Genomic DNA, 27,201 nt, shown 5'->3' with positions numbered 1-27,201 from the left:
GTAGGTGAACAGATCTCTCAAATTTAAGATCTTAACCAAGGTTGATCTTTTAGAATGATTAAAATAAAAAATACCACAGTTTTGTTAGAGAAGAAATATGAAAACAATAAGAAACAAATAATTCAAACAGAATGAACACATTCTTTACCAAGGAGAATCTTGCAGATCTGGGGAGAGGAAGATTCCCGTTTGAGATTATTCCTCAGTGCTATCTTAATATTTCTAATGTTGTGCTTTCTCTAAAGCTTATAGAATTAAAATTTGAGAAGTTTGATGTTGAGCGTGACAACTATTGCCGGTATGATTTTGTGGCTGTGTTCAATGGTGGAGAAATCAATGACGCTAAAAGAATTGGAAAATATTGTGGCGATAGCCCACCTGCGTAAGTAATGCCTGTATTATTTCATTAATGTTTCAGTGTCTCTAGACTTCTTTTTTAGTCAATTAACCAATTATATTTATATTTTATTTATATATAAATATATTTTTATTTATAAATTTATAATTAATTTAGAAATTTATTTATGTTTATATAAATATATAAAAATTATTTTATATTTATAAAATTTATCTATAAATTTTATTTTAAAATTTTAATTATTTATAAATATACAAATATATTTATTATATTTTATTTATATATAAATATATGTATTATATATCTATATTTTATTTTCTGGAGGATTCTATGCTGTTGTTGTTTTGTTCACAAATTCTGGGGTTCCATGGCTGTAGAGTCCCATACAGCACCAGCACTAAGAGTTAGCCAGCCCAGAAAGCAAGGCAACATTGATGAGTGTAGTGAGGCCTCGACAGCCAGACAGATAACAGAAGCAGGGTTGGTGATGCCCCAGAGTCAGCTGCTAGCCAGATACCTGGAGACGTCACTGCTCTACAAAGGTGACCTCAGGCATCAGAGTGGAAATTGAAATTACCACAGCTCAGGGTGTCTAGCTTACTGAGTGGGTAGAGCTTGCAACACTTGACCTCAGGGTTATAAATTTGAGCCTGTAGAGATTACTAAAAAAAAGGGGGGGGGGGATCATGGGTGGCTCAGTCAGTTAAGCATCTGCCTTCAGCTCAGGTCATGATCCCGGGGTCCTGGAATCGAGTCCTGTGTCAGCTCCCCAGGGAGTCTGCTTCTCCCTCTGCCTGCAGCTTCCCCTGCTTGTGCTTTCTCTCATTCTCTCTCCATCTCTTTGTGTTAAATAAATAAGTAAATAACATCTTTAAAAAATTACTACAGCTTGCTGTCAAAGTCACCATTATGCCAATTGAAATACCCTTTCTACTTTGTTGCTTAAACACAATTAGATTATATGTGTCACTTGATTTTACATGCATGTCTATGATTCCCCTTGATGCATTTGAGTTACAGTAAAGTAGTTTTCAATTTAAATTCATTTAGCTTGGGCGCCTGGGTGGCTCAGTGGGTTAAGCCGCTGCCTTCGGCTCAGGTCATGATCTCAGGGTCCTGGGATCGAGGCCCGCATGGGGCTCTCTGCTCAGCAGGAAGCCTGCTTCTCTCTCTCTGCCTGCCTCTCCATCTACTTGTGATTTCTCTCTGTCAAATAAATAAATAAAATCTTTAAAAAAAAAATTCATTTAGCTTAAGATTAATAATACAAAGAATTCTTAATACATGCAAGTTGGTTCAAATTTGAACATTACCATACCCAAAATTGACTCTCCAGCTGAATGTGTTAGAGAAAGGCGCATTTCCAAGCTCTCAGAAAAGGTGTTCCTTCTGTATTCTTCTCCTGTTGCTGCTCTAACAGATTAACACAAACTGAGTGGCTTGCAGGAACCCATTTATTCCCTTACAGTTGTGAAGGTCAGAAGTCTGAACTTACTTTCACTGGGCTAAAGCCAAGCTGTCAGCAGGCTGTTTGCTTCTGGAAGCTCTGAGGGAGAATCTATTTCCATGCCTATTTCAGCTTCAAGAAGCTGCTGCATGTTTTGGCAGCGGTTTCCTCCTCGCTCTTCAAAGCACATCACTCCTATCTCTGCTTCTGTCCCATATTGCCTTCTCCTCTTCTGGAGTCAAACCTCTCTTTTCTGAGGACACCTGTGGTTACATTTAGGGCCCACCTAAGCAATCCAGGACACTCTCCCCTTTTAGAGATCCTTAACTTAATCATACCTGCGAAGTCCCTTTGCACATAAGATAGCGTATTGACGAGCCCCGAAGATTAGAATGTGGACACACTGAAGGGGCCACTACTCAGCCTACCACACACTCCTTTATTCAAAGCCAGTCCTACGCCTATATCCTCCTTCTGACCTTCTCCTTTTCTCCCTTGATACTTCCCTCTGTCCAATAGTCCTCTTCTTTTTCTCCATCATCTCCACCTTTAACCTCTGCCTCCTTTTTGTTTTTATTTCTTTCCCATACCTGTAAATTTAAGTTACTGAATTAAGGGGGAAAAAAAAAAAAGGAGCCCTTTCTTGACTCTATCCTGCTGTTGCTTTTTCTGCCATATCTCTCCTTCTCTTTATATTCAAATATTTTTTTAAAATTTTCTCAAGTTTCATTTTCTAGCAATACAGAAATGAAGATAGCCTTTAAAAATCATACAGGGCGGGCTCTCTGCTCAGCGGAGAGCCTGCTTCCTCCTCTCTCTCTCTCTGCCCGCCTCTCTGCCTACTTGTGATCTCTGTTTGTCAGACAAATTAAAAAAAAAATAAAAAATAAAAATCATACAGGGATAAGTACTGAACAGTGTTCCTAAGTTAAAAAAATTTTTTAAGCATTGCTCAGTTGATAAAAAATAAGAGAACTCATAAGATGTCAAAAATGTTAAGAAACCTATATCCGAAAGGATAAGTACTTGCAGGTGACATGTGCCAGTTCTTGGTAACCTAGAACTTCACTCACAGCAGACCAGGCTTCGAGGTAGGAGACAGAGCTCAAGGTCCAGGCAAGAGGTGAGATTGGATCAAAGACCAGAACATAAGTCAGGCACCCATAGAAAGTGACACCAATGTGACTGACCTCATTCTCCTCCCCACCAAGGGTGAAGGTAAGGAAATTGGCTGTTGGGAATTTGGCACTCGGTAAAGGGAAGAAAAGGTATTCTCTCACGAGAATTCCTAACCAAAAACCAGTCCACATGTGAGTCTGAGGTTAGAATTGATACTTTACCTGACTGTACAAAAAACTGCAGCCCAGAATTTAAGGTTTCCCATTTGGTAGTGCCCAGAGGGGCTGAGAGGAGAAAACACAAATCCTGTCTGGGAGAAGGCATCTAACATAGGCTTTAATGATTCCTTTAAGTAAGTTTCAAGAAATGTAAGTTCCCAATCTAAAAATCACAAAACATAAAGGAAAAGTTAACATAAACAAGAACCAGCAGAAACAAACAATATAATCAGATAATAATATAATAATATATAATAATAATATAATCAGAGGCCATATATAGTAATTATCATACAGAATGTGAAATAAATATGCTTAAAGAAATTCATACAAAATGAAGGTGCAGATTATTGGAAGTCTGACGAAGAAACAAGAGACTTTGAGATATGATCAGAATTAACAAAGAGCCTAAAAGAATTTCTAGAACTGAGACATTTGATAATTTACACAGAAAACTGAATACATGTGTTAAATAGCAGATAAGACATAGCTCCAAAAAGAATTAGGGAACTGAGAAATAGTTGTGAAGTAATTACCTGGAATATAGCATAAAAAGATAATAGATGGAAAATATGAAAGAGAGGTTAAGAGCCATAGAGGCTAGAGTGCGAGGCTCTAGAATACATTTAGTTGGAGTTTCATAAGAAAAAAATAAGGAATATAGGAGAGTAATGTTTGAAGAAATAATAGCCAAGTTTTCCATTATAAACGAAAGACCCCAAGTATCAAGTTCAAGAACTCAAATCCTAAGCAGTATATATATTAATATACCAATTCCTTACATGTATTATAGCAAAACCACAGGACAACAGAGAGATGTTAAAAACAGCAGAGAGAAAAGACAGATTTTCACAGAAGGAAGCCAATTAGCCTAACATCTGACTTCTCCATAGCAATAGTGGAAGTCTGAAGCTCTTAGAACAGTATCCTCAAAATGCAGACAAAGTAACATGTCATTTTAGAATTATTTACTCAGGAAAACCTCTCATTTAAGAAGTTAAAAGACCTTTTCATTTAAACAAGAGCTGAGACAGTTTTCTACCAATAGACCGTAACTAAAGTAGCTTCACATTCTGTACTTCAAGCGGAAAAGCAGCGGTCGCTGGATAAAGGACTGAGCTACAGGACGAAACCCTGAGCAAAGATCCTGGTTCTAAGCGCTGAAGGACTCATGGGCCCTTGTGTCGTTTAGGAACAGGGTGAAGATATTATTAAGCTGTATAAGATGCTAAAGTAAATGAAGATGTTAAGTTTAGGGCAACCATTAGAGTCTTTAACTTCCAAAACAGGGGAGAGAAAACATGAAATGAGAAAGAAGTTCATTCCAAAGGAGGGCAAGAAAAGAGAAAAGGAGAAACATTTAAAAAAAAAAAAGGCAAGACAAAAAAAAAAGTCTTACCAAATAAGATGGTAGACTTATATTTTGATCTATGTGTAATCAATATAAATGCAAATGAATCAAATCATCAGTGAGAAGACAAAGCATGTTAGACTGGACAATAAACCCAATATATGCTGTCTATAAGACACATTTCCAACAAAAATAAGAACACAGGACATTTGAGACTAAAAGGATAGAAAAAGATATTGGAACCAAATGTTGGTTGAAAGAAAACGAGCATAGTTTTATTGATATTAGGGAAAAGTAGATTTTAGGCAGAAAGCATTACTAAAAATAGTTGCTATGTAATGATAAAAGGTACAGTTTATCAGGAAGGTATAATAACTGTAAACTTGTATGTACAGAAAAATATATAAAGCAAAAAATAGGTAAACAAAAATTAATAGATCTACAAAGTTACTATTACAGTAGGAGATTCTTAACACATCTCTTTGAATAGTTGAGAGATTAACTGTCAGTTGGAGAAAGATGGAAAAATGGGATATAGAAGATTTGAAAAATAATTAATAGGTTATCTAATGGATAAATAGGGAACAAGTACATTCAGCAACTGGGGAAAATATATTTTTTAAGCAAAAATGGACATAGGGAAAAGAAAAACCCAGAATTGCCAAATAATCATTAAAGAAACTTAATTGGTTGTTAAAAGTCTTCCTAATGGGGGGAGGCATTCTTGGGGGAAACAGGCCCAGATTGATTTTCTCCATGCGTGCCAACAAACATTTGAGGAACAAACGATACCAACACTATACAGATTCTTCCAGAGAAAAACAGAGATTGTTCCACAATTGATTTTTTTTAAAGATTTTATTTATTTACTTGGCAGAGAGATAGAGAGATCATAAGTAGGCAGAGAGGCAGTCAGAGAAAGAGGGGGAGGCAGGCTCCCTGCTGAGCAGAGAGCCCGATGCGGGGCTCGATCCCAGGACCCTGGGATCATGACCTGAGCAGAAGGCAGAAGTTTAACCCACTGAGCCACCGAGGCGCCCCTCCACAACTGATTTTATAAAGCTAGTATAAATACACACCAAAACAAGGTAAGGACAGAATCCCCCCCAAAAAAGAATATTAAAGATTGATCTTACTTACGAATGTGATGAAAAACAAATCTTAAAAGAAAAAATATTAGGAAGTCAAATCTAACAATGTATAAAAAAGACGCTCTAACCAGGAATTTGAGGTTGGTTTGAACTTAGAAAATACATTACTAGATTAAAGTGTGACTTGCAGATTTAATATTTTTTTGGGGGGGGTTGGAAACATTAATTATTCAAGAATTCCTTTTCTTAAAAAGCTTGAATAAAAAATTTGGGGGTGCCTGGGTGGCTCAGTCAGTTGGGGAATCCAATCTTGATCTCAGCTCATGTCTTAATCTCAGGGTTGTGAGTTCAAGTAGGCTCCATGCCCAGCTTGGAGCCTTAAAAGAAAAGGTTGCATTTCTTAAATACTTAAAAAAAAAAAAAGTTGGTATTTTTAGAAAGATTATTTTCATAGCAACTAAAAAGATATTAAAAAATAAATCTAATACTTCTATATAAGACCTTAATGGAGAAAATTAGACCTTAGTCAAAGGTATTTTAAAAGACCTCAATAAATGGAGTTATATACTTTCTCATGAATAGGAAGAATTAGTGTCATTTAAAAATAACAAAATCCGTTTTTCATTAGCCATGACAGCCTGATTCTAAAATTCATGAAATTGCAAGGGGGTGGGGGAAGGAGATGACACTAAGGCAGTTCTGAAGGAGAACCTGGCAGGAGGATTTGCCTTACATGATGAAGTCATTTCAGAAAGCTGTCATAATTGAGACAATGTGGTTTTAATAGAGATAGACCAACAGACTAATGACGACAACAAAGGGAGGCCACAAACGTATCCACACATGTCTGCAGATGAGGCACAACACAGAGACCCACATGTCCACTAGTAAGAAAATGGCCCACTGAAAAATGAGGCAGGGATAAATCTTACTCTTATGGGTAAAATGAATCCTATCACACAAAAATCAACTACAGATGCATTGGAAACTTAAATGATAATTTCTACTCATCAAAATACACCTTCAAGAGAGGGAAAAGAGAAGGTACAAAACAGAAACTGGTGTCTGTCACATATTTGACAAAGACCCCCGGGTCCAGGATTTCTGACAAGGAGTCAGATTAGTCCTTCCCAAGATTAGTTCATAGAAATGGCATTAGAGGGGCACCTGGGTGGCTCAGTGGGTTAAAGCCTCCACCTTCAGCTCAGGTCATGATCCCAGGGTCCTGGGATCGAGCCCCACATCGGGCTCTCTGCTCTGCAGGGAGTCTGCTTCCTCTCTCTCTCTCTCTCTCTTTCTCTGCCTGCCTCTCTGCCTACTTGTGACCTCTGTGAAATAAATAAATAAAATCTTAAAAAAAAAAAAAAAAAAAAAGAAATGGCATTAGATGGTCAAGGGGTCCTTCAGTCCAGTCGGGACAAGTGGTGAGGAGGTCAGGAGAGGTTTTTCGGAGGAGATTGTGCCTCTTGAAGCTTAGTCTTGAAGGGCTGGTGTTGGTCACAGGTGGAAGGGAGGACAGAGTCATTCCAAGTTAGAAGGAGCTCCGCTAATAGAGGTACACAGGGGAGGTATGTGCTATTCTGGAACACAAACCTTGCACTGGGGCCTAGGGGGAGAGAGAGGAGGCAGGAGCGCTGAACAGGATTCCACATCCTGCAGACGCAGGAACCTTTTGGGTGCATTTAGGCTGGAAATGATGGGACCATTGCCTTAGAATCTCCATCTTTGACAAGACGAGCAAGAGAGTCCGGTTAGAAGGCTGCGGCAGGGGGCGCCTGGGTGGCTCAGTGGGTTAAAGCCTCTGCCTTTGGCTCAGGTCATGATCTCAGGGTCCTGGGATCGAGCCCCGCATCGGGCTGTCTGCTCTGCGGAGAGCCTGCCTCCTCCTCTCTTTCTCTCTGCCTGCCTCTCTGCCTACTTGTGATCTCTGTCTGTCAAATAAATAAATAAAATCTTTAAAAAAAAAAAAAAAAAAAGAAGGCTGCGGCAGGGTGTCCCAGTGAAGTTGAGGAGGCAGGAAAGAATGGTAGAGATGGACAGGAAGTGGATTAAGAAATGCTCAGGGTGCAAGATTGGCAGGACATGGTGGTTGACTGGCTGTAGAGATGAAGATGAGGAAGGCTGGATGACAAAGCAGCGACCACTAACACAGCTAGCTCTGTAAGACCAAACAGCCTCCTCCATCCCTTCCCGGGACCTGCCAGCATGGAATGAACCCAAGTGCGAGTTCCTCTTGCCTTTCTAGTGATGTGTAACATTAGTTTGCAGATGCACCACATGGCCCTCAGAACATTTATGGCTCTGTGATTCTGTCACATTCATGCCTAAAGCTCAGTAGCAATGTAACAAAAATATGTCTTTGTTACTAAAATACTCTTCCTTGAGAAAAGTCAACTTCCAATTTAACGCTCCCAAGATTAGTTCATAGAAAAGGCATTCGATGATGACTGTAATTATAACATTTGCCCAGAAGGCTGACCTGATTAGGTCTTGAGGTTTCCTTTGCCGCTTACAATAAGTGCTTTTTGTAATTTTATCATTTAAACAAGTTTAACATTTTATTGTAGTTGGGAATTGTGTTTCATGCACATTGTTTGTATTTATTTAATGGAATGTGTTTTCAAAAGCAAGACAATTTTTTTTTAATTTTTAAATTTTTTTTATTAACATATAATGTATTATTAGTCCCAGGGGTACAGGTCTGTGAATCGCCAGGTTTATACACTTCATAGCACTCACCATAGCACATACCTTCCTCAGTGTCCATAACCCAACCACCCTCTCCCGACACCCCTACCCCCAGTAACCCTCAGTTTGTTTTGTGAGATTAAGAGTCTTATGGTTTGTCTCCCTCCCAATCCCATCTTGTTTCATTTATTCTTTTCCTACCCACCAAACCCCCCACACTGCATCTCCACTTCCTCATATCAGGGAGATCATATGATAGTTGTCTTTCTCCAACTGACTTATTTCGCTAAGTGGAAATAACTTATTTCCACTTCGTCGCAAAAGGCAAGATTTCATTTCTTTTGATGGCTGCATAGTATTCCATTGTGTATATATACCACATCTTCTTTATCCATTCATCTGTTGATGGACATCTAGGTTCTTTCCATAGTTTGGCTATTGTGGACATTGCTGCTATAAATATTCGGGTGCATGTGCCCCTTTGGATCACTACGTTTGTATCTTTAGGGTAAATATCCAGTGCAATTGCTGGGTCATAGGGTAGCTCTATTTTCAACTTTTTGAGGAACCTCCATGTTGTTTTCCAGAGTGGTTGCACCAGCTTGCATTGCCACCAACAGTGTAAGAGGGTCCCCCTTTCTCCGCATCCTTGCCAGCATCTGTCATTTCCTGTCTTGTTAATTTTAGCCAGTCTGACTGGTGTGAGGTGATATCTCATTGTGGTTTTGATTTGTATTTCCCCGCTGCCGAGTGATGTGGAGCACTTTGTCATGAAGACAGAATATTTCTGATAAAGGCTTGATTCTCAATGATCTCAATCACTTTCATGACAAGGATGCTAACTATAGGTCACAAAGCTCACTCTTAGGTTTGTCCCATCCCTTGGCTCAGGAGGTAGTAGCCTTCAAGGCAGAAAAGATCCTGCAGTTTTTCTAGCTGGTTTGGTCAAATTCAGATCTACCTCCTTCACCGACACACACACACAGACATTCCTACTCAAAGTAGCTGTCAGGTGTTGGGGGGGGGCGCGGGGGGATGCAGTGCCTCCTTATTTGCTGTCCATAATGCCTGAGAAGTAGTTTGGCTGAGAAGATGCCTCAAAAAACTTTAGTCAAACCGCCAGTTAACTCTGTTAAATAACCTGTTCAGGTTTTGTTTTTTTTCCCCCACTTTTCAATTAACTAGTCTTTAAATAGAATTAGCCACATAGCATTTTTTTTAAAGATTTTATTTATTTAGTTGACAGACAGAGATCACAAGTAGGCAGAGAGGCAGGCAGAGAGAAAGGAAGGGAAGCAGGCCCCCTGCTGAGCAGGGAGCCCGACTGGGACTCGATCCCAGGACCCTGAGATCATGACCTGAGCCGAAGGCAGAGGCTTAACCCACTGAGCGCCTGCCACATAGCATTTTTAAACCATTGCTTAAATTATAATAGAAAAAGTTCAAATGAAACTCTTTTATGTAATAGTTATCCCCTAAGACTTATGAGTGCTTCTGAGCCTCAGTTATCATCACCAGTAAATCTTTAGTGCCAGCTAATCAGCAAGCCCCCAAAATAGCTTTAAAATTAGAGTTCTTCATGATGTTGTTCATAACTACCAAAGCAATCACTTTCTCCTTCACAGCATTCTGCCACTGAGATTATAAACAGAAATGTTTCCATTTTGGGCATGTACCAGAGGTCTCATTAAATATAAAATGGAAGTCATGGCTTTTTTTATCCCCTAGTGACCAGCCCACTGAGATGATCCCTCTGGCTGAGTCTTTGTGGGGTGTAGGAATTTGTTCCTCAGATTTCTCCATCTGACTCTCTGGGGCCAGCATCCCTAGCTGCCCGGCCAGCTTAGGTCCCGACTCTTTGTCAAAAGCAGCGTGTGGTTCCCAGGTCAGACCAAAAGCTGAGGTGCTCATGAGGAACCAGGCACAGCTTCCATGTTTACATTGGTCCCAAGGTCTACCTGGTCCTATGTTCAAATCCTGCCTTCCCCACATACACTAGCTGTAGGGCCTCGGGCAAATCACTTGAACTCTGAAGTTCAGTTGTCTTTTTGGTAAGAAAGGGATAACAATAGAGTTGCCGTGAAGGTGGAATTCGAGAGTTTGCCTAAAGCCTAGTGCTAAGCTGAACAAACACTCAGGAAATGTTAGCTAAGTAGCATTAATACTGAGCAGATTGAGACTTTTGCCTTTTGAAGTATTCCACTTTTAAGTTCACACATACCGTAATCTATTGTCAGAAATGAATGGAGAGCAGAAGTCTACATTTCAGAGAGGTGCCACTTTAAAAAAAATTTTTTTTAATGCTTTTCTTCTTTTAGGCCAATTGTATCTGAGAGAAATGAACTTCTCATTCAGTTTTTATCAGACTTAAGTTTAACTGCAGATGGGTTTATTGGTCACTACAAATTCAGGCCAAAAAAACTGCCTACAACTACAGCATCACCTGTTACCACCACGTTCCCTGTAACTACAGGTGAGTTTTTCTGTTTTGATGTTTGCACACACACTTCAGGAGTATAAGAAAAATTCTTTTGAAACAAAAAAAAATTAAAGATACTTGAAACTAAATTAAATAAGATGAAAATTTATCTAAGGGGGACGCCTGGGTGGCTCAGTTGGTTAAGCAGCTGCCTTCAGCTCAGGTCATGATCCCAGCATCCTGGGATCGAGTCCCACATCGGGCTCCTTGCTCGGCAGGGAGCCTGCTTCTCCCTCTGCCTGTGCCTGCCATTCTGTCTGTCTGTGCTCGCTCTCTCTCCCTCTCTCTCTGATAAATAAATAAAAAATCTAAAAAAAAAACCCAAAAAACAACAAACTTATCTAAGGGAATAATATGACTCCATTCATGGAAGAAAAGTATAAGGTATAAGTGTGTAGAAGCTAATAATTTTCAAATGTCATCTAAGAAAATTATGACCACTTAAAAAATATTAGGAACCCTGACATAGGCATAGATCATTATAAGCCCAGTTTTTCTTTTTCTGGTACTTAAAAAATTATGACTTTATTACATAGAATTGTAGTATTTTAGATTAAAGTTCTAGGGTCTTGATACCTGTCTATTTTCCCATCTGCCAGTTTTTTTGGTTTTTGTTTTTATTTTGCTTCCCTCTGAAATGTGTTGTGCAAAATACATTTTTTTCTTTCAAAATGGGGTTAATCAAACAGAAATACTCAATGGGTTATAGTAGCTAGTTGGGAAACTCTGGAGCATGATCTAAGAAATGGAGCGGCAAGAGGGGAGCCCCATGCTGAGTCCCTACAGCCTGTCAGCTCCACCCAGTGAGATTTCAGGCATCAGATCTCAAAATCTAAATCTGGAGAAAGAAAAAAGTGGGAATGAAAGATCTAAAGTTAGGATACATGACAGGTTGAAAATGAGCCCAGCTTTATTGCCCACCATTTTCTGCTTGCCCCCGAAAGTCCGCCTGACTTGAGTGCAGGCGCTTCTACAAAGGGCTGTTTCTTCTGACACTCCACAATTGTGCCACCTTGTGGCCTAGAGATATACTGCCTTACATTGAAGCCCCATTTCATATTTCTCCAGCTCGTCTCAGGGGACTCTGTTATTCCTTTCAGTGAATTAAATGGCTCCCTAGATTTTTATCTTCAGTCCTAAACTTCTCTGAAATTGCAAGCATCAATTTAGGATTATCTCCTAGGGTTTTGTGACTGCTAAACATTTAAATTAAATTAAAAAATTTAAATTAAATTAAAACATTTAAATTAAAACACACCAAACTCCACTTATTTTGATCACACTATTTTCTGCTTTAAATCAGCTTCTCCACGGCTTCCCCAAGCATGCCCACAGCATTAGTAGCCACACTCTTAGTCATCCTTGAGTTCCTCTCGCCTACCTCCCCACTGCACGCCCCCCTCCACACACAAAGCAGATCATGTCTCCCACTGGAATTCATTGTCTGCACCTGTACTATCCAATACCATAGCCACTGCTGGACACCTGAAATGTGGCTAGTGATGCAGAGGAACTGAATTTTAATTTAATTAATGTAAGAAGCCTCATGTGGCTAGTGGCTATCAGAATGGGCAGTACAGGCGTCAAGTTTCTTCATGCCATGTATAAGACCCTTCACACACTGTGCTTAGCTCCTCTCTCTAGCTCCGTCGTTAGGTCCTACCACCTCTCTCCTTATGCTTCTAAGTATTTTAGAGTGTTAGGATTCTGTCCCAAGTGTGGGGATTTTTTAGAGTGTTGGGATTTTTTCCTAATTTGGGGGGAAACTGTTGATGGATTTAGGCAAAGTTCAGGATTAGATTCTCACTTTTTGAAGGTCAGTCTGGTCAGTGTGAGTGAATGGATGGGAGGGTCAAGAGGCCACAGGTTCTTGTGATTATCCAGGGAAACTGTGCTGAAATACAGAGTCAAGAAATGCTGGCTGTTGTACAAGGCAGGGGCCTTGGGAGATACTGACAGGTCTTTCATTGATGATTCATTAGGATTCATTAGGGAGATAAGGTGGGGTGTCAAGAATGCTTCCCAAGTCTCTGGCTTGCTCTGTTCCAAGGATAATGAGACCATCACTGAAGCAGAGAACTGGGTTTAAGGCTCTAGTCATTAGTTAAGCTGTGGCTTGTTGGGCCTGAGTGTGTGACACTCAAGTGGACTAGTCAAGTCCAGTTTGATCCATGGTCTCCTCCAGAAGAGATTTCTGCAAGAGATTTACATTTGCAGATCATCAGTATATACATGGTTGGCCCAGGAGGAGGTCATCTAGGGAGAGGTTAGGAGAGAAAGGTGGAGAAAGGGCTGGAATTCAATCTCTAGAAGTTCCAGCTTTTTAAAAAGGAAGCTATAATGGCAAAGGAGACTGAAAAGAGAAGGGCTTGAAGGAGAGGCAGCTTGGATGTCTAAGCTTGAGAGCTTGGTGATGAAGCTCTAGGAGAAAGACATGTGAGCCTGGCACTGAGTGACAGACACAGAGCAGAGGGAACGTCTGGGAGTGATGGAGCCACAGCACTGAGAGGACCGTGGCGGGGGGGGCGCAGTGAGGTGGTTGCAGATGCACCCGGAGAAGAAGGCTGGGACCACATGGCACCTGGGGAGTGGAGGGAGAGAGTAAGACAGTGAGGTTACAGGGTCAGGGTGCTCTAACATTGATTTAAAGCCAAGAGCGCAGGGATCTCCTGAAGGGAGGGGATGAGCAGGGTGGGACATGCGCCCATTTTGCAGACTGATGTTCCCAAGCTGAGAGGAGCGGTTTCCAGAGCCCACAGAAAGGATGTTCTTTCGTCATACAGAGAGAACCACTAATGCCACTACTTTTTGACTCAGTTAATTAGGTATATTTAGGTGTCCAACTTCTAGAACAATGTTCCCTCTAAATGTTGTCTGAGCTCTTTGTCTTAAAAAATTTATACACACACAGATCCTATTATATGTACATATTTTAATAATGTGATTCACCTGAAGTCCTTTTTTGGAGTTAAGTATAGGTACAAATTAAAACTAAATAAATAATAAATTCACAGAAGAGTTCACAAATTCTTGCCCAACAAGTACAATTCTGTTACAGTTGATTTGTTTAGTTCTTCCTCGCATATTGCCACGTGTAAGTGAATAACTAACAAATATTTTGGAAACTTTGTTGATGATAATGGGAATTAACTACTTTGATTTTGTTAACTCACAGTTTTTCAACCTTGGCAGTGTTTACATTTTAGGCCAGATGATGCTTTGCTGTTGGGGCTGTTTCTTGTAGGACTTTCAGCAGCATCCTTGGTATCTACCCACTAGAGGCCAATAGCGACCCTGTTGGGACAGCCAAAACTATTTCCGGACATGGCAAAATGTCACCCGAGGACAAAAATCACCTTTGCTGGAGAACTACTGTGTTTATCTATTTTGTTTTATTTTTAAATTAGTCAACTTCCCAGTTCTTAAGATCTTTATAGGCAATGACGGGCTCAAAATAAATGTTTAATGACTAGTTACATCTCATTACAGGCATAACACGCTTTACACATGAGCAGTATTTCTACAGAGTCATACTACTCACATTTGGACAGTTGGGTATTTTTAAATGCACCAAGAAAGCTCCCTCCATCCTCAAGGGGAACACCAGTCGATTCCTTTTGTAAAGTGAAGAATTAACATGTATTTTCTGAGTTCATATTTGATGTACTGGGTTTTCTAAGCTGGGTGCATGGAGACTGCATCTATTTTTGGTTAGTGTTTGTTATATATAAAGGAAGAAGAGAATAGGGCTAAATTTGGGTTATCTTTGATCTCAGGTTTAAAATTCAGCAGAGAGCATTGAGTTACCCTGAGGAAATTAGAGCAGTAGTTAGTAGCATAAAGAATTTCTTTTGAATGTTTTCTAATTATTTCATTGCAATGACAGCTTGGTGGCCCAGGGAAATAAATAGGAATTTTAAGTAGATGGATTCAGGTCTAAACACCAATTATACTTGAATTCATTTTCCTGAATCTTATGTCTGTCTGCTTTGAATTTAGGTTTAAAACCCACCGTGGCCCTGTGTCAACAAAAGTGTAGACGGACGGGGACTCTGGAGAGCAATTATTGTTCAAGTAACTTTGGTAAGAAATAAAACCCAGGCTTTTCTCTTTAATCAGAAACTTGAGACCGCATGCTTAATCTCAAAGGAACTGCCATGAATGTGACGCTGCAGTGTCAGTTACACTCTTCATTTACCTAAGAAAATATTTTCCTATACCCTGAGGTATGTTGACTAGTGCTGTTCAAAGTGTTGGATTTCACAACTGAGAATACTACATATACAGAAAATGTGCTTTTAATTTAACTTAATAATTTGACTCTGGAGTATGATACCGCTACCCTGTGTGCTCTCAGTGGCTCGGTAATCCTGAAAAAGCCGACAAAGTTTTTCTCACATATTTTTCATGTCCGAAGCACTTTTTCACACATCTGTAATTCCACCTAAGTAAATTAGAAACATATCCAAGCTGGCCTTTCTCGGAAGAAATTCAAGTATTTCTTCTGTCATGTCCTTCCAAAGTACTAAATTAAGACTTGGGAACCTGAAATCTCTTTGGGAATGACTTGTAAGTTGGAACCTAAGGAGATACTACCTAATGATTTAGAATTTCTAAGAGCTTTCTCCAGTTTAAAAAAATGGCACTTCCTGTAAAAAAATCACTGAAAAGCAAGAGATACCAAATTTAATTATGTGGGTTTTTTTAAAAAGGGATGTTGAAGAAAATTCTTGTCAGGAAAAGAAAGTTGCTAAAACCTAAGTATGTTACCCAGAATGAACAGTCTCCCGGAAAAGGCTTTGCTTGCCTTTTCCTATCTGAAGTGCAGACGAATAAGTTGTAGCAAAGGCGTGAAGGCACTGAAGAACCCAATGGGCCCTAAATCTTACTGGAGTTTCCGTACCGAAATTCAAATAATAGGCATAAAGATGAAAATAAATTGCTGTCACACCCAGGTTAGTCTTCTGTGGGAGGTGCTTGAGGCAATCTCCTCCATGTCCTTTGGAGCCCCCTGAGTTCCCTTGGCTATCGACTAACATTTTGCAGTGAACACATCACCAGGAATCAAAGTAGGGCATGATAAAAATTCTGATTTTATGAATTTTGCCTGCTACCTAAGAAGTGACTTCTCACCTTAACCTCAAGGGTCTTGTCAGCCAAGTCCAAAACTTGATTAAGTCCACTGTTACTCTCTTACCTGGTAAAATGACCAAATACTATCCCCAGCGGCCCACTGGTTCTCCGCCTGCACTGGTAACAGGAACAGGGCTCCTAAAACAGTCTTCCAACCCAAGTCCTGCACCACATGGAATGGTCACCCACAAAATGCCAAAAGCATGCCTTTGAGAAACATAGCATCTTTCCTTGTGGCTCCAAAGTGAGACTCTTTCCTCTTACATCACAATGGAAGAAAGAGAAATTACATAATGAAAAGCAACTGAGTTTGGCTAGGGTTTTTTGGTCATTTGTGTGTGTGTGTGTGTGTGTGTGTGTTTTAAAGCAAGAAAATGTTGTTTTACTCAGTTCTATACTTTATTAAATGAGATAAACAAGGTAGATAAGAAAGACCCAGAAAAACACAGGTATATACCAATAATTAGAGATGGGGACCCATGGATGAACCAAAGTTGAAGGAGAGAGGACAGCTAAAGAGAAAGGGGGAAAGATACAGAGAGGTAGGCACTCAACCATACCAACAGGAAGGCTCATGTCTTAATGGCTTGAACCCCTGCCATGCAACCTCAGTATAGTATTGTGTCTAAAGACTCAAGATCTTATTGAGAATTAAGAGGTAGAGGCTCATAAGCCTCTGCCTTACTTGGTAAATGGTCCCCATGTTGGATAAAACATTGTCAAGAGTCCCCATCTCAGCAGTAGCTTGCAGGGCAGGAGACATTTCAGTTTCTGGCATAGGTAACCTGGGTAACATTATGGCTCCATGGCCTCTTTTTTTCCAACCTGGATTTTGGGGACAAATACACAGACTCAAATCCGATAGTTCTATTAGGCCCTTCTCTTGAACATTAAAACATTTCCTATCAGAAACTTAGAAGAATGTACAGTGATTTTCAGTTCTGCCTACATTTACCTTCACAGTCATATTATTTCCAAATGTTTTCTTCGGCAGTATTGGCTGGCACCGTGATCACAACTGTCACCCGAGGTGGAAGCTTGCATGCCACTGTCTCGATCATCAACATCTACAAGGAGGGAAATCTGGCAATTCAGCAGGCTGGCAAGAACATGAGTGCCAAGATCACTGTGGTCTGCAAGCAGTGCCCTCTCCTCAGGAGAGGTAAGGAGGAAAACTTTAGTCTGTCTTGGAGGGGAGCTCAGGGAGAGAGAAGGGAACGAGAGAAAGTCCGAGCAAGTCACGGATATTTCCACGCCCTGGCTGGGCAAGGGAACTAAAATCAAGCTTCATCTGTTGGCCACTTCTGGTGTAGAAGGAAGGCTTTGGAGTCAGGTAGACTAGGGCTCTGGTCCCAGTTCTTGTAACTTGTGGCAGAAGATGAGACAGTGGAAGTGATAAAAGGGTTTAAGAAGCATTTGAAGCTGGATCAACAAGGAACAAACACAGAAGGAGCAGTTCGGGGGAAAGAGAGTTTCTTTTTGCCCTTAAAGTTCCAATACAGTTTTAGAGGAAAATATCCAGCAAGGAGCAGGAAATTCGGAGCTGACATTCAGAAGACAGAGGTATATATGGGCTAGAATTAAAGATTTGGGAATCATTTTCAGACACAGAATCATTAAATCCACACATGGAAATCAGATTAGGAGAAATTATGGAAAAAGGAAAGTTAAAAAAAGGAAAAAGTCCAGAGCCCGAGGTGCATGATTTTTTTTTTAACAAGTTCTTTAACTTATAAAAGTAGTGTACGGTCTATGGTTTTTAAAAAGTTTAAGTAAGTAAGGATATAAAATAAAAAGTGAAGCCTTTTCCCTTTCCCTAGAGATACTGTGAAAGTTCCTTCTAGAAAGTTCTATCTACAGAAAGCACCCACATACACACTCAAATGAGATTGTGCTATAATATTCTACTGCAGCTTCCCCCACATGATGTGTACAGATATCTTTCCACAAATAGAACCTATAGATAGATCTCTCTCTGGAATGGTGATAATGCCTGGTATTCTATTGTGTGATATACCATGCTTTCTCTATCCAATCTCAGCTCATTCCTTTCCTCAGTCTTGTTACAATAACCAAACCACAACACACACACACATACACACACACACACACACACACACTCACACACACACACCCCAGAGAGAGCAAGAGAACATCCACTTCCAGAAAGCTTTACTGTGCATTCAGATTGTTCAGAAAAGTCTGGAGGCTAGCAGCGGAATGTTGATTCTTCAGAGGGAAAGGCTCTGTAAGAGATAACACTTCTCCCCAGAACTGCCAGGAGAAGCAAGTAATATACATGGAGATACTTACTGGAGGGTCTCCTCACAATGCTAGCAGTCCAGCCTTGAGGAGGGGCCCCCCATGCACAGCCCTCCACACTTGCACAGGCTCAAGATCACTACAGGACAATGTTAGCCCATGGAGGAAGGATTATAACAGAGAAAAAGGATACACATGTTTCTCTTATGACACACAGGAGAAAGGGAGAGTGAAGGAGACTGTAATACACGCTTGCTTTATGACATTTTTCTCAGACAGGGTAGGTCTTCAGAGTTGAACCCGACATACCTCAGCTTGAGCCCCAGTCTAGGCCTAACTTAGCCAGACACACTGTGATACAAAAAAGTGTCCATCTGGGACGCCTGGGTGGCTCAGTTGGTTAAGCAGCTGCCTTCGGCTCAGGTCATGATCCCAGCATCCTGGGATCGAGTCCCACATCGGGCTCCTTGCTCGGCAGGGAGCCTGCTTCTCCCTCTGCCTCTGCCTCTGCCTGCCATTCTGTCAGCCTGTGCTCGCTCGCTCTCCCTCTCTCTCTCTGACAAATAAGATTTTTTTTAAAAAAGTGTCTATCTGATAGAAGTACTTTTTCATAACTATTTGTTGCAAGGAACTGTGAGAATGCAAAGAAATAGATGATGCAACCATGTCCTCAAGGAACGAACGTAGTATAAAGGCTCAAGGTGTTGAGAAGAGTTCAAGTCGACCACAGGAGCAGAAGACATGGCCCATTAGTTGCCAAAGGCCTGGGAATCCAGAAGTGTTCTGAGAGGATGAGAGGCCATCTGAGGAGGACGTGTCAGGGAGCACTGCGGCCCCTCAAGGAAGGACAATCTTTCATATAAACACAGGGCATCGTGCACAGCAGACACTCAGTAAATGCCCCAGACCCACGGCACCACAGAGCAGGACACGACAGGATCTCACCATTCCACCCATCTTCCTAGTGTTGGCAGAGCTGGAACATGTAACTTAGTTGAATTTAGATTTTTTTTTCTGATGAGAGGCTTAAACCTGATTTTATCCTGAATAGACTAAACGTGTAGTTTTATCATTTACAGATCATTTATCTAGAGGTAGGTTATAGTCTAAATTTTATCAAAACAATACACATAGAGGGGACCTGGGTGACTCAGTCAGTTAAGCATTGCCTGCGGCTCAGGGCACGATCCGCCCCCCCCCCCCCCCCCGTTGGGGCTCCCTGCTCAGCAGGGAGTCTTTTCCTCCCTCTCCCTTTCCCTCTCCCCCTCCTCCCTGCACTTGCATGTGCTTCCTCGCTCTAATAAAATCTTTTTTTTTTTTTTAAGATTTTATTATTTGACATACAGAGAGAGAAATAGCGAGAGAGAGAACACAAGCAGGACAAGTGGGAGAGGAAGAAGCAGGCTTCCCGCTGAACAGACAGCCTATGCAGGGCTCAATCCCAGGACTCTGGGATCATGACCTGAGCCGAAGGCAGATGCTTAACGACTGAGTGACCCAGGCACCCCTCTAATAAGATCTTTAAAAAGAATAATAAAAAAAATATACACATGGAGAAAAAAATTAATTTATGTTCTCTTTTTTTTAGGTCTAAATTACATTATTATGGGCCAAGTGGGTGAAGACGGGCGAGGCAAAATCATGCCAAACAGCTTTATCATGATGTTCAAGACCAAGAATCAGAAGCTCCTGGATGCCTTGAAAAACAAGCAATGTTAATAATGAACTGTGTCGATTTAAGCTGCATTCTGTCATTGCCTTGGAAAGATCTCTATTTTTCTCTGTAGGAAAAAAAAAGTCTTATATTAAATATTGAGCATTCAGAAAGATTTACTCTTCACATGATGTAGGTATGAGACTCCGGTACCACCGGTGGGAGTTCTGTGCCTGCGCCGAGAGGAGCAGATACATGATTGACAACTTGCAGACTTGGTGCGGCGATAGGAAACTGAATGTATCAAGCACTGACAGTGTGGAAGCAGTTTATTTATACGTCTCTGTAAAAGGGTATTTTAGAAATGAGTGGAGTGAAGATGTAAAAAAGAGATTTTATAAGTGCAATATTTATAGTGATATTTGTTTTACCTTCAAGCATTTGCTCTGAGGGGTTATATTCTCTTGCATTTTTTAAGTCACTGCTTAATAAAATATTTTTAAATGATTACGTAACAGCCATTACGCTTGTTTTTATAGAAAATGGGGCACTGTAAAAAGAATATTCCCTGCTTTTTACATACCAATTTGGCATGGATGTACACTTTGCTGAAAGAGTGTGCATTCCAAGAACTTCGGGGACCAGATGGATCCAGTAATGTAAGTAGACTAGAATTCTCTGTAGAACCAGAGAATGTGGTATCCCTCTGGGATCGAATTCAACTCCTTCAGTTTGTGACAGAAATTGAAGCTCAGGTCTAGTTAGTGACTTGTCTAGAGCACACATCTCCCAAGGGACAGAGCTGGCACTCAAGCTTGGAAGTCCTGATTCCAACCCAGTGCCCTCCCCGCCAGCGAAGAAGCCCTCTCAGGCCCAGAGGAAAATCCTCAGATCCTGGCTCGGCAGCATCTGCTCTTTGTTTCTTTTGCAGCCCAAATCATAACTGGTCGTTTTATAGGACTTGAAAGTAGAGGGGAGTCTGATGCCCCAGTCCTGTTCATCCCGTTAACTGATGCTTTCTGCAGTTGCCTTTGAAGACTCCCTTTTTACCCAGTGGTGAAAGAACTGGGAAAGAACTCCCCACATCTGCACACAGCTGTTTAATCTGCAGCTGTACCAGCCACGGCTGTGGCAACCTGCCCTTAGGAGGCTGCCAGCCAGGACCTGTGGAAGAGGTCCCACCATCCCCCTCTGAAGGAGGTGGCACTTCAGGGAGAAGCAAAGACTTGGATCACAAGGTCTCTCATGGTAGAACCAAAGTTTTAGAAATAAGAAAAATATTCTGTTGAGTTAAAAACAACAATTCCCAGCCCTAGAAGTGACCAGACATTCAAAAGGCCAAAAAACCCCAAAAAACAAACAAAAACGAATTTCAAAAGGAAGAATCCCTCTCTTTTGGCAGCTGACTGAGCACATGCAAGCAATGAATGCGGGCTGATTGTGGTGTCAGGAATTATTCCTAACCCCTGCCACTGGGCTGCCCCCATCTGTACCAGAAAATTCTCCAGCTGAGAACGTGGATAAACTACAGGAGTTGGTGGCTGGCTTTCCTAGCCAGTGCCACCTTCTAGAAAGGCCCTCACAACCCTCTGGACGTCACCGCTGTGCACAGCCAGGATGTAATTGTGGAATCCTGATGGATTCTAACCTCCTGGAGGCAAGTGAGTTCCTTTCAAGAACACATGCTATGAGGCTTTGCAGTGATGACTGAAGATTTCAGTATTTGGGGGGCATTGGGCTGGTTCAACCAGGAGAGCATAGATGTGACTCTTGATCTCTCGAACGTGAGTTTGAGCCCCCGTGTGGTGTGGAGATTACTTTAAAAAAAAAAAAATGTAGAATTTCTTCTCCTTGTCTTCTAATTGGTGCATTACAGGCAACATGCTTCCAACTCTCAGCCTCCGCCACTTCCAGCAGAAAGACTGCCATTGGCTTCTGGGTCACACTGAGGTAAAAATCGGGAAGAGTAATCCAAACTATTTATGCCATTTACATCTCGGACACAAGACTTTCAACTGTTGAGGGAATTAGTGGTTAATAATGAACGGCACTGGTTTGTCTTTTAATTCAATTATTCAAAACAGAGATAAACTGAATAGTAACACTGCTCTTTTTGGTCCAACAACCATTTTTCTTAATTTCTTTCTTGTTTAATAAGTCACTTGTTTTGACTGAACTTGAGCTTCCTTAGTTATAAATTGAAGGAGTTAGACTAGATGATTTCTGGGAATTGTTTCTCTTTTAGGAATTCTTTTTAAAATTTTATTTTTTTAAAGTATAACTGATTAAGGTTTGTATTTGGTTTTAGTTCTTGTACTTGGGGAATCAAATACACACAATAAACAAATGGGTGACCATACTAACTAATATTCCTGTTAGCTTAATTTTCATGTTTTGAATTCAATTTCTGTAATAAAAATATATGAATCTTGCCAAGTTCCCAAATCTTAAATTCTGCAATATAACTTACTTAGTTAAAGGTTAACCTTAGCTGAAGAAATTTACCTTCTTTTTTTCTCTTTCTGTAAGAAAGTGCTGCCAGGCTTCCACTAGATCTTCTGACTGCTTACTGAACTAAACTATTAACAAAAATCTTCTTTAAAGAAAAGCCTTATAATAAAACAGCTGAAGGGGCGCCTGCATGGCACAGTTGGTTGAGCATCAGACTCTTGATTTTGGCTCAGGTCATGATCTTGGAGTCATGGGATCGAGCCTGGCCTAGGGCTGCATGCTCAGTGCAGAGTCTGCTTGGGATGCTCTCTCCCTCTAACTGGGCCCCTCCCTACACTTGCTGGAGCTGTCTCTCAAACAAATAAATAGATCTTAAAATTAATTAATTAAAAAACAGCTACTGATTAGTAATTCTCTCTTTTTAAAATTTATTTATTTGACAGACGGAGATCACAGAGAAGCAGGCAGAGAGAGAGAGGGGGAAGCAGGCTCCCTGCTGAGCAGAGAGCCCGATGCGGGGCTCAATCCAGGACCCTGGGATCATGACCTGAGCCTAAGGCAGAGGCTTTAACCCACTGAGCCACCCAGGCGCCCCCTGATTAGTAATTCTAATATAAGTTAAGTAATATCAAGCAGAAACTCCTTTGGCTTGAATTCATGGATATATTTATATAAGTGAAAACAAATTTTCAAAAAAAAAAAAATAAATTCAAGTAGAAAACAAACATTTAAAGAAGGTGGGGAGGAGGAGCTTGCCCTAAGTGTTCTAAGGCCCTTATAATTGGAGAGAGAAAGATAAAAATATTAATTTAGAACTTTGATAACTTAAGTTTTTACATTAAAATATCTAGGGTAACTATAAAAGAGTTTGAAACTTTAAAACTAGCAGAGAACATAAATAGATTTTAAAATTTACATGAAGTGAACAAACTGCTAAACTGTACCTACCAATTCAAACTCAAGTAGAAACAGAATACCTAAGCAGTCCTCTAACCATTAAAGAAATTCAAACAGTAATTTAAACTCTCTTCAGATTAAGTTCCAGGTCTGGATAGTTTGACTCAGAAGGACTATGAAATATCTAAGAGACAAATACTGCCAATCTAACACACAAAATTCCAGAGTATAAATAAGGAAGTAACATTCAGTGATCCTTTTTAAGAGATCAGCATAATCTTAATGCCAAGACTTCAGCAAACATAGGATCCAGTCTGATTTCACTTACAAACATAGGTACAAAAACGTATTATCAGACAAAAATCCAACAAACAAAATAGGTCATGATCAAGTTGGATTTATCCCAGGAACGCATGATTGATTTTACATCAGGAAATTCGATGTTCACACTACACTGCTTTCCTAGATCTGCAATGCCAGCTAGGCAGTCTGGGGCACAACTAAACATTGACACTCATGAGTACCACAGGCCTCTTTCACTACCAACACCCCCAGAGCTATAGCACAGGGACCAGAGCTCAACAGGATAGGGCCAGACTGGGAGCAGTTCACACAGCCACCCACGAGCTGTTTTCTTTGGCCTTCCTAGATAATGTCTTGGATGCCTGGGGCCTCGATTCACATCGGGTGGGTGCAGGAAAGCATTTGATACACTCCAACATTAATTCATGACAAAATAAACCTTGAGGAAACTAAAAATAGGAGAGCTTCCTTAAGCTGACAAAAAATCCCTGCAGCAAATGGTGACATATTGAAAGCATTTTAATGTCAGCGATAAGACAAAAATGCCTAAAGTCAACATTTCTATTCAAAATTGCACTGGTGGGTCTAGTTAATGTAGTAAGGAAAGAAAAAGAGATGAATGATATTGGACAGGAAGAATGACTTTTTAAAAAAAATATTTCATTTATTTATTTGTCAGGGAGAGGGAGAGAGAGAGAGCACACAAGCAGGCAGAGAGGCTGGCAGAGGCAGAGAGGCTGGCAGAGGCAGAGAGAGAAGCAGGCTCCCTGACGAGCAAGGAGCCCATGTGGAACTGGATCCCAGGACTCTGGGATCATGACCCGAGCAGAAGGCAGTGGCTTAACCCACTGAGCCACCCAGGTGTCCCAGAAGAATGACTCTTCTAATGCAAAGAGTATATGCTAATTCAAACAGAAAAGCCAAAAAAACCCTGCAGGTAAGTGGTTAGAATGAATAGTTTTACAAGTTTGTTCCTTAGATGTATATGTAAGCCCTAGCCCAAGGATAAAAATATTGATTTTTTAAAAAATCTTTTATAATTAAGCATTTTGAATTAAATATGTGAGGGCCATGATCCGTACACTAACAGCCCCCCCCCCTTTTTTTTTTAAAGATTTTATTTATTTGAGAGATGGAGATCACAAGCAGGCAGAGAGGCAGGCAGAGAGAGAGGAGAAAGCAGGCTCCCTGCTGAGCAGAGAGCCCGATGCGGGACTCGATCCCAGGACTCTGAGATCATGACCTGAGCCGAAGGCAGCGGCTTAACCCACTGAGCCACCCAGGTGCCCCCTAACAGCCCCTTTTTAACATGGGGCCTGAGGTTGTATAAGTATGGGAGTATCCTTGGGTATTCAGACAAGTAGCTCTGGGACGTACATAGAAATTTGTTCTGGATAATTTTGAAGTTGTTATTTAAAATCCTAACTTTTAAGTCATGGGGATGAAAGGTACAGCATAGGGAATATAATCAATGCTACAGTAAGAGTGTTGTATGGGTAGATGGTAGCTATACTTGGGGGAGCACAGCATAATGCATAAACATGTTGAATCACTTCACTGTGTTGTACACCAGAAACTAATGTAACATTGTGTGTCTGCTAGTCTTCAATTAAAAATATTTTAAAAACTTGACTTCTGGGGTGCCTGGGTGGCTCAGTGGGTTAAAGCCTCTGCCTCTGGCTCAGGTCATGATCTCAGGGTCCTGGGATGGAGACCCACATCAGGCTCTCTGCTCTGCAGGGAACCTGCTTCCCCCTCTCTCTCTCTCTGCCTGCCTCTCTGACTACTTGTGATCTCTGTCTGTCAAATAAATAAATAAAATCTTTAAAAAAAAAAACTAGACTTCTACTTGTTTTTATAATTTGCTTCTTCCTCTAAAACACAAAGTCAACAATCAGGTTTAAAAAGGCTAAACTTTGATTATAAATCTGAAGTGTTATCTTTTGCTGGAAGGATATTCCCATGGCCTTCTGATACTAAGATTAGGTTACATTTAAACTGTGAGATAGAGCTTTTGAGTACAGAAATCTATTAAGAAAATTTAAAAACTTAAAGATTTCATACACCTAGCTGCTTTATCTTACAAACAGGAAATTAATAACAACAGTGATATAATGTAATTAAGCGTCTCCTGGATGAGGCAAAGACTTGAATTCTCCTTCATAGGGTAGCTATGAACTTTAGTTTCCTTTTCTATAAAATGAGAAAGGCAAATTGGATCCTTTCTGAGATCCCATATAGGTCTTAAATTTTCTAGATCCTTGAATAGCCAAATTGATCAGGTTATAAAGTGGAACAGAAATAAAATCAACCAGTGTCTTCATTCTGAGCCCTTGGTTCAATCTACATGGTCTGGCTTGTTATTTTTTTGAGACTGACTCCTGGGTCTGTTTATGTTTACTACTCCACCGCTCCTCTTAACCTCTTATTCTTGCTCTTCTCACTGGTCTCTGTTTCTGTCCTTGGTAATAAATTAAGTCTTGAATAAACTATTCATTTGGAAAGGCAGGGACTAAGCATCTTAAGTTCCCATCTCTGACCAAGATAAACCTACCATGAAAAATTAAAAAATGCAAAGCTCTAGGAATATATCTTAATTGATAAAATAAATCGGGTTTGGGCTCTCAAGTCAGACATGATCCAATCTTGGACAAATTACTTAAAATGTGATTTTCTTACCTATAAAATTAGAAGGTTAAAGTAGGTGATCTAAGTTTTCCTCCAATCCAAACAATGAAATAGGTTCTAGAGCATAAAACTGTTAGATAGGTGTCTGACTGGACGTCAGTCCTAGTAGATAATGCTAAATTTTCATTCAGCAAACTTGTGCCATTCACCACCAACATCGAGAGAAATATTTCTGCCTAGTTTTATAACTTAAAAAAAAAAGCCTCTGCATTAAAATAATCATTATAAAAAATACAGTGACTCTTTGCTATTTCCAATGAAATATTAAATGGGGGCAATGTGTTTTTAAATATCTGAAATTTAAAATATTAAAATAACCTTACAAAATTAATTAAGTTTCTGGATGAGTTACTGAGGCAGTATTTTCCTCCTCAAAGTTCTTTTCAAATAGCACCTGATAATTCTTAATATCTTTCAATAGGAATAATTTGCCTAAAATTGAAGAATGGGTTAAATAACCTTTCTAAAGAAGAGAGAGACCAAGAAACAGACACACATACAGAGGAAACTCTAGACTGCAGAATGAAGGAAATGGAGCTTACCTGTCATTTCTCTGGCTGAAACAGTTCTTTTTTTAAACATACATTTACCTCCTACATAAACCTGCTGTTTTGCTTCTTGTATTACTGTAATCTAATTTACATCAGAAGTCGTGTCTCTTAAATATGGTTATTTTTAAAACATGTAGGTGTCACATAAAATTTTTCCTAATTTTGAATGGCATATCAAAAGTATTTATTTCAAAATGGGGACAAGGTGGGGCAGGAGAAGAAAACAATGTGAAATTATCAAATGAAGAGAAATGCTGTAATTGGAGATTTTTCTAAGTATATCTTTAAGAGACACATGTTTATAAACAGGACAGTGATGCCAGAAAGCTAATAAACTAGCTTACAAATGAGAAATTCAGGGCAGCTATATCCCTGTTACCATTAATATTTTCTTAGTGTAATTCTGAATTAGACCCAACTGGTTTACTCCTCTGGGCCTGCCTATAACCTCAGTCTATCTGGATTTTATAAATGTATTTTCTGAGGAATACAAGAATTTCAGTGTCAGTAT

General features: G+C 40.2%; 1 protein-coding gene across 2 annotated transcripts in view; it reads left to right on the top strand.

Moving 5' to 3' along the window:
• Nucleotides 1-20,310, top strand: part of PCOLCE2 (procollagen C-endopeptidase enhancer 2) — a 65,916-nt gene extending 45,606 nt beyond the window's left edge. For both annotated transcript variants that reach the window (XM_044251543.1, XM_044251545.1), the window contains 5 exons: nt 246-382; nt 10,591-10,745; nt 14,751-14,834; nt 16,879-17,046; nt 19,735-20,310. In XM_044251543.1, the coding sequence (XP_044107478.1) occupies nt 246-382; nt 10,591-10,745; nt 14,751-14,834; nt 16,879-17,046; nt 19,735-19,865 (675 nt within the window). In that variant the 3' untranslated portion in view covers nt 19,866-20,310. The remainder of the gene's footprint in view (nt 1-245; nt 383-10,590; nt 10,746-14,750; nt 14,835-16,878; nt 17,047-19,734) is intronic.
• Nucleotides 20,311-27,201: the final 6,891 nt, after the last annotated feature.

The sequence above is a fragment of the Neovison vison genome, chromosome 6 (genome assembly GCF_020171115.1).
Source record: "Neovison vison isolate M4711 chromosome 6, ASM_NN_V1, whole genome shotgun sequence".
Lineage (NCBI taxonomy): Eukaryota > Metazoa > Chordata > Mammalia > Carnivora > Mustelidae > Neogale > Neogale vison.
Note: the sequence above shows the minus strand (reverse complement) of the source record. Positions and strands in the feature narration are given on the sequence as shown.